The following is an 8,315-nucleotide window of genomic DNA, read 5'->3' on the forward strand; positions in this document are numbered from 1 at the left end:
AGCTTGCTCAGCCCACTGTATGCACAGGGAGCCCACTGCAGGGTGCTAGGAGCTGTGGGGCTGCCTGAGGGTCACTTGGGGAGTGGGGATCTGTGGGTGGTATTTCCCCTGCGTCTCGTGGGCAGGCTCCCTGACTGAGTCCAGAATGCAGTCAGCAGGGAATCTCGTATACCACTCTCTATCTGCTCCTTCCTCCATCATGGCTCTCCCTCTTTAGTGTTCTGGATGCTGCAAGAGAGGAATGAGTCTCTCTGGCAGCATCCTGCACAGCTCAGGAAGCCCGGAGTTCACTCACTGGCTCTCCCTTTCCCTCATGGGAGAAATCACAGGTCATCTAGTTTAGCCCTCAGCTGTGCGGCCTTGGGTGTGGGGTGATGCCAGCAAAGGTAAGTTGTTCCTTTTACCCTCTAATGCATCCAAGTTTGTATTTTTTTCCCCTACAATTTAGTGCTGGAGCTTCTCTGGAAACCTTGACTTCCGCAAGAGCTCTCTTGCCTGAAGGTGACCACCCACGTCAGTGTTCTGCAGAAGCTCCCAGGCAGCGGCCAAGAGGGGCTGGAACCAGCTCACAGTGTCCTGTAGGTTCCACAGCTGGTGCCACAGTCTGTCTGCCTATCACCTGATGCACCAGTGGGTGAGATTCCTTCTGGGTCCCTTGGTGTATGGTGCTTGGTTCCACAAATCCCACAGAGGCACTTCTGCTTATGGATGGATGCCAAATTTTTGTTGTTGAAGGGGAGAACAAACTAAACTAAAAGTACCATTAGCTCTAAAAAGACCCAACAACAAAAAATTCTTAATCTTTTCAAGTATTTAGAGAGTACTTAAGTTTTACACATTGTGATAACCTTATATATCCTTTAAGTATCTTTTGGCCTGCAAGTTCCTCTTTCTACATCTTTTACTTGCATCTAGTATAATTTATGACACATAGATGATGCCCAGTATATGACAGCTATATAAAACTGACTTTAGAAAAAATCAAGACCATTAATGAAAGGGTAATCCATAAAGCACATACAATTAATTCCAACTCCAAAATCTGTATTATAAACCGTCACCATCAACTCACTGATGGATGGACAGTAGTTCAGATCCCAAACGTATTCCATGATAATACTAAGAGAGACACAACTGGTGTAGCTGTAATAGTATCAAACAAAGGAGGCTACATACAAGAAGTAGTCGTAGCGCAGTTAAAGAAGAATATTTTACAACGGTGAAAAAGTCCACTTCATGGAAAAATATGACAATCTTAAATCTGTGTGCATCGAATAAAACAGCATCAAATTACGTAGTAAAAATTGACAAAATTAGAAGCATAGAGAAATCCACAATCACTGATTGATATTTTTTAACACATCTCTGTTAAAAGTTGACAAAACAATCAGATAAAAAATACTGACAGAGAAGATTTAAACAACACAGTAATAAATTTGACTAGCTGACGTTTGTAGGGTGCAATAGTCTACACCCAACAACTGCACCCAACAAATGCAGAACACACATTATTTTCAAGTAAACATAAAATAATTAGAGAACTATATATTGGGCAATGTTTCAACAAACGCCAATGAATTGAAATCATACTATTTGTACTGCGTCCACGTGCAATTAAGCTAGAAATCAATAATTAAAAAGCTAGAAAGTCTCCAAATGTTTGCCAATTAAGCAACTACATACATATATATGTATATACACATTCATACACACAGATATATGCATATGTATATACATGTGTGTATTATATATACATTATATATATTATATATGTATGTATTTTTCTTTTTTGTTTCACTTAACATCGTATGGTGTTTTCTCACATATTTTTGCTCATGGACGTTGACTCTCTTGACATATTCTCACACAAAGCATGAAACTGCAGAGAAGCCAAACTTATATAGATTCTAGTAAAAGGAGAATTGAGTGGGTAAAGGAAAGCATTTGTACCGTTGCCCCTTCCAGGCTTCTTCCACTGGCTCCTTCGGGTCTCTTTCTCGGTGTCTCAAGCCCTTTCCTTTTCCAAGGCTTCATAAAGGATCAAACGTGCACTTTATCTGGGCTTTTGCCTGCTCTCGTGAAAGGGAAATTTCTTGGAGGGAAGCAGGATAGAACCCCGTGCTTTCATTTGCTGGCTCTCCCAAAGGAAGGTGGAGGACGAAAATAGGAAGTGGAGAGAACCACTACTGAGCTCATTTCACTCGGGCCTCAGAGATGAGGTGCCCAAGGCGAGGTCCTCTTAAATGAGGAAGACTTGGAGGCCCCCGGAGCCCGCGCCGGGGCCCGGGCAGCACTGCTGCGACCGCGGGGCAGTTCTCTTCGGGGGAGAATCGGAAGCACTTTATCTTTATGTATATATTTATAAATATATATATATATATTTTTTTTTTTTTTCCAGAAAGCCTTAAGTATCTCAGATTGTCGACCATGACGTGTTCGAAACAACCTTATAACCTTGTGGAGACCAGTCATAGAAAACGGGTGATTTGCATGTGAAGACTGCGTGCAAGTTCCCTCGCTATAGCCTTGCAATGTGAATGTAACTTAACATTTAAAATTACAGAAGCCCACTGGGGGTACGGTGTTAAAAAAAACTGGAACGGGAGCCTTAACTGCCTTGCGCTCCGTTTCAAATAGACCCGGCAACGCCCTACCTTTGCTTTTCTTTCATTTAGTTCTTAACAGGAGAGCTTTTCATGAATTCAGACGGAGTGAGGTCACACTACCGGAACGAAGAAAGTTATTCCTTAATTTTCGGGGGAGGCTGCTCTCAGTTCCCGGCGGCTCTGCTTGGGGCGGCGGGGCGCGCTGGGGGCGGGACGAGCCGAGGCGCGGGAGGCCGGTTCCGGGCGCGCGCACGGGGCGGGGCCGCGCGGCCCGCGGGCGCCGCTGCCTCCCCGCCCCTCCCCCCGGCCGGTGCCGCCCCCCGCCCCTCACTCCCCCCCCGGAGCGCTCCGGGAGCCGCAGGCCCGTCCCCGGAGTGGCAGGGGGAGGCAGCGGTTGCTGTTGGGCCCGCTCTTACCCGGGGCGCACGAAACCGCGGGGCCCCGAAGCTGGTCGCTGCCGGGCTCGCTGGGGTGACCGGGGCCTCCGGGGGCCGGGCGGGGGCCAGAGCTGGGCCAGTGGGTTTGTATTTTCCCCCTAAGGGTAACGTTTGCTGGAGCCAGCGGATCAGAATAAGAGTTCAACAGGTGGCAGAAAGTGGTTGTTTGAACAACACCCTGCCCCCTCCAAGCTCTGGACCCTAAATCCCCGCCCTCAACTAGGAAGGTGTTGACCAGGAACTGAGATACCAAGATAGTTACAGGATTAGATGTTGTTCAAGTTGGAAGAGACTGAGAGTTGACTTGGTCTAATCTCTTCATTTCAGACATGGGGAATCTAAAGCCCAAGAAAGAGAGGTGATGGAGGTTGATTCCCATGGAAGATTAATAAAAGAATCTACCACCTCGGAAAAAAAACAACAAAAAAAAGAAACAGGTGGCAGAGAGCGATCACGTGGGGCAGGTTGGGCGGCGAGCAGCCCCCTCGCCTCGGAACCGCCCTTCGGTGCTGCCCGTCGTCGACGAGCCTAACGGGCGCTCTCCGCTCCGCTCTGCGGCCCCGGCGTCCGCGGCGCCCGTGCGCTGAGAGGCCGGCGGGAGCGCGCCGCCCCGGGAAGGCCGGAGACGGGCTCGGAGCGCGGCCGCGAGCGCGCGGGTCGGGCCCCCCGGACCGCGGAGCCCCGCAGGGAGGCGGCCGAGGGGACCGAGCCCCTGGCCCCGGCCAGGATGCACAACGCGTCGTCCTGGGGCCCGGAGCGCGCCAACACGTCGTGCCCCGCGCCCGCGCTCGGCTGCCCCAACGCGTCCGGCCCGCTGCCGCCGCTGCCGCCGCTGCCGCCGCCTCTGGCCGTGGCCGTGCCCGTCGTGTACGCGGTGATCTGCGCCGTGGGGCTGGCGGGCAACTCGGCCGTGCTGTTCGTGCTGCTGCGGGCGCCCCGCATGAAGACCGTCACCAACCTGTTTATCCTCAACCTGGCCGTGGCCGACGAGCTCTTCACGCTCGTGCTGCCCATCAACATCGCCGACTTCCTGCTTCGGCGCTGGCCCTTCGGGGAGCTCATGTGCAAGCTCATCGTGGCCATCGACCAGTACAACACCTTCTCCAGCCTGTACTTCCTCACGGTCATGAGCGCCGACCGCTACCTGGTGGTGCTGGCCACGGCCGAGTCGCGCCGGGTGGCCGGCCGCACGTACGGCGCCGCGCGCGCCGTGAGCCTGGCCGTGTGGGGAGTCGTGACGCTGGTCGTGCTGCCCTTCGCCATCTTCGCCCGGCTGGACGACGAGCAGGGCCGGCGCCAGTGCGTGCTGGTCTTCCCGCAGCCCGAGGCCTTCTGGTGGCGCGCGAGCCGCCTCTACACGCTGGTGCTCGGCTTCGCCCTCCCCGTGTCCACCATCTGCGTCCTCTACACCACGCTGCTGTGCCGGCTGCGCGCCATACGCCTCGACAACCACGCCAGGGCCCTGGAGCGCGCCAAGAAGCGGGTGACCGTGCTGGTGGTGGCGATCCTGGCCGTGTGCCTCCTCTGCTGGACGCCCTACCACCTGAGCACCGTGGTGGCGCTCACCACCGACCTCCCGCAGACGCCGGTGGTCATCGCCGTCTCCTACTTCATCACCAGCCTGAGCTACGCCAACAGCTGCCTCAACCCCTTCCTCTACGCCTTCCTGGACGACAGCTTCCGAAGGAGCCTCCGCCAGCTGCTGCCGTGTCGCGCCGCCGCCGCCTGAGCCGGCGCGCCGGGAGCCGGCGGCCCGGCGCTCAGGGTGGTCCCTGAGCCGCAGCTTCGCCCCCCCCCCACCGGCTTCCTAGAGACGCAGGTTCTCGGGCCCCTCCCCAGGCCCCGCGGACTCGGACGCGCTTTGGCCGCGCCCGCCCTTTCAGTGTGCCAAGCCCTCCGGGTGGTGCGGAGGCGCGCAGGACATGGGCACCGGCCGAGGCGCCGGAGAGCGCACAGACCTCTCCCTAAGGCCCAAGGGCGCCGAGGCGACCCCCGAGCTTGACACGGAGGGGAGGAAGGGGAGAAAAGGGGGCAGTACTGCAGGGACCCTCTTCCGGTCCCCCCCGCCTCCCGCCTCCCGCCCCAGCCGTCCGCAGCCCGGCTCTTCGTGGAGCCCTCGGCGCCGTCAGGGGAGAGGCCCTCGGATGCCGCGGGCGCCCCGGCGCCGGCTCCGCGCTCGCCTCCGCGCTCGGCTTCTCCGGTTTCCCTCAGCGACCTTTCGTGCTTTTGCTCAGGCTGCCCGGCGCGCGCCCCCACCGTGTCCGCGCGCTCTCGCCGCCGGGGAAGAGGGTCCGGCGCGCGCGGGCGCTCCCACGCCGCGGAGGTGCGAGGGGAGATGCTAAGGCCGCCCGGGCCTTTGACGGGGGAGACAGACAGCTCGGGTGGCGGGTCAGGAGTGGGTGAGTGTGAGTGTGTGTGAGCGCGCGCGCGTCTAGCAGAGGCCGGGGCTTTGGATGCAGGAGGATGGAAATTGGTTGTGATGCCTACTCAGCAGTGATAAGAACGGTGACAGCCCCCTTCCTGTCCCAGCCTCTTCTTTCTTTGCCTTTTGGCTTTCCCACCCCCGCTGTCCCTGCGGGGACCCGGCCGCCGGGCTCGGGAAGGGCCTGGGGCCGGATCCGCGGCCGGCTTGTGGCGCCCCCTGGCGGAGCCAACTGCGGGCGCCGAGCATCCAAAAACAGCGCTGTGTGTGCAGGTGAGCGCACCTGCGAAACCGCTCTTTCCGTGGCTCGGTTACTCGTCATCGCTTCTCTCTCCAGAGGGCTCCACTCCCCCCGACACACACCAACGCCCCTCTGCCCCCGTCGACCTAGTACAGCTTGGAGCAGTTCGTTGCAATTCTCAGTGTGCATATTGCTTTTGAAGACCGAGAACTTTATGTGTGTCCTAATCTCACACGTTTCGGGGGAGTTAATGAGATAAGGAGATGCGTATCCATCCCTCCGTTCCCTTTCTCCTCGTATTCCTAATCCTGTTCGCCTCAGGGGACCCAGGGAGCTGAAATGACCGACGCCCTCATGATAACCTCTCCTGGTTCCCTTTCCACAGGGAACTGTGGATTATTTGTACTTTATTTCTTAGTCCCAGACGGCAACTGGGAGATGTCTGGTCTCACAAGGGAGACCAGACAGCACCCTATATTTTATCTCTACTTCTGGGAGACAAAAGTGGATTAAGAGAGAGGACTGACATTGGCTTTGCCCAGCCATCTGCAGTTTACACTTCAGACCTGAGGGCAGAGCTTTAACCAGACTGCAGTCATTAATGAGTGTTTTAAAAGACATTTTTTTCCCTTTGGGATGAATTCCAAACAGGAATGAAAATTTCTAAAAGTATTTGTTTCCCAGGGTCAGTGTTACGTGTGATAAAAATTATGAGTGTTGCTGGCAGAATTTGTTTACTTAGTTTGATGGGCATTAACCACTTTCTCAATTACTTAGCTTCCAAATACTTCTAACAAAATAAATGAAAAGGAAAAACTCTCCCTTGGGTTTTTCCCAAGGAAGAAGCTAACTCCCTTGCTTATTTTCATGAATAAGAATTGCTTCCTTAGCTCTCAGAGTGATTAGGAACAATGCGATAATTCATAGCTATCAGTTTAGAAAATGTAAATTTAGAAACCTACCTTGGGTGACAAATAATAGTAAAATTTTCAGAACATGGTTTTCCATCTCCAATGCATTTTGAATGATGTACATCATGGCATTTGAACAGTCCTCTGCTGGTGGGCTTCAGAGGCCTCTTGGAATTCATTTTAGTATCTTCAAATTTCTTGGAAACATTCTATTGATTTTCTTTATGACTCACAAAATTATTTTGTGAATCCTCAGTGTATTTTCAAAATTAAAAATTTAAGCTTAGAGTAGCTACCACATTCTCTAAGGTAGTGGACAGAGAGTAAAGTGGATATTTGGCCGCAAACACAGACAAGGGTGATGATCTGAGTTTCAAACCTCATCTGCCTTCGTAAACTCAGCGGCTGTACTTTGACATCTTCTGGACACAGATCGGGGGAGAGCGGTGTGATCCACCTGTCCGCGGCATCATCCCTCCCACAGATCAGCCTGGCTGTCGTGGAATCTACCGAGGAGACTGCTGGAAAAACACAGGACCGACATGGCTGCGTTGTCCACACAGCAAGGCGTGGATTGGCATCCTAGTGTGTGTGTGTGTGTGTGTGTGTGTGTGTGTGTGTGATTAAGTGGGACCCAGTACTTCAGTTTCCTCCCGGCTTTCTAAATTATTGGATAGACTGTTGTATCATTACTTCTAGGTTGTTGCCTTCTTATTAGCATGTAGCAACCCAGATTGTAAGTCTCAGACTTCCTTCTTATGACTTGGGTACTAGGTAGAATAAATATGCCAATAGTCATGCCAAAGTAGAATTTACTTACATCATTGCATTGCAGAGCTTTTAACTCTGTGTTTGATTTTTGCAGTCTTCCTGTAAACTGTGTTGTTTGGTTATACCACTTCTGATATTTTAAATGTCCATTTGGTTTTACTTAACTTAGTACAGTTATGTAATGTATGTGCTTAGGCGTTCTCTTGAGAAATGCAGAAACCCTGCGACACCATTGCACAGAAGCTCTGTTTAAAATAAAAGCTGAAACATTCTTTGTGAAGAGTGAATATTCTATTTCCTGAGAACATGGGATCCATAATTCAGTCACCTTAGTATTTATGCATTATTAATTTTATTTTATTATAAATTTATTCATTTTATTTATTTATTTTTGGCTGCGTTGGATCTTTGTTGCTGCATGGGCTTTCTCTAGTTGTGGCGAGCGGGGGCTACTCTTCGTTGCGGTGCGCAGGCTTCTCATTGCGGTGGCTTCTCTTGTCGCAAAGCACGGGCTCTAAGTGCACAGGCCTCAGTAATTGTGGCACGCGGGCTCAGTAGTTGTGGCTCGCAGGCTCTAGAGCGCAGGCTCAGTAGTTGTGGCACATGGGCTTAGTTGCTCCACGGCATGTGGGATCTTCCCGGACCAGGGCTCGAACCCGTGTCCTTTGCATTGGCAGGTGAATTCTTAACCACTGCACCACCAGGGAAGTCCCAATGCATCATTAGTTTTAAAAATACTGCCTTCAGGGAAAACTTATCTAACAGATAAGCAATGCATAAATAGAAGTACTTGATAGGATAAGGTTAAGAATGAAATCCCCCCCCCTTATTTTGGTTGATTGTGAAAATGATGTCAAACTGCTGATTAGCACAAAAACCCTAGTACATACGCTGGACGGAAAAAGGATAATAAGCTGTTTATCGTAT

The 8,315-nt window shown here is 52.4% G+C and overlaps 1 protein-coding gene across 1 annotated transcript; it reads left to right on the plus strand.

The window, feature by feature from the left end:
* The first annotated feature begins 3,699 nt into the window (after positions 1 to 3,699).
* NPBWR1 (neuropeptides B and W receptor 1) lies at positions 3,700 to 7,660 on the plus strand. Its single transcript, XM_082433076.1, has one exon. The coding sequence runs from the start codon at positions 3,771 to 3,773 to the stop codon at positions 4,770 to 4,772; it is 1,002 nt and encodes a 333-aa protein (XP_082289202.1). The 5' UTR covers positions 3,700 to 3,770; the 3' UTR covers positions 4,773 to 7,660.
* Positions 7,661 to 8,315: the final 655 nt, after the last annotated feature.

This window comes from Balaenoptera physalus (genome assembly GCF_965194825.1).
Source record: "Balaenoptera physalus genome assembly, chromosome: 17".
Lineage (NCBI taxonomy): Eukaryota > Metazoa > Chordata > Mammalia > Artiodactyla > Balaenopteridae > Balaenoptera > Balaenoptera physalus.

Bases quoted from the DNA above. Each gene is read 5' to 3' on its own strand.
- NPBWR1 (XM_082433076.1), top strand. From the start codon at position 3,771: ATGCACAACGCGTCGTCCTGGGGCCCGGAGCGCGCCAACACGTCGTGC.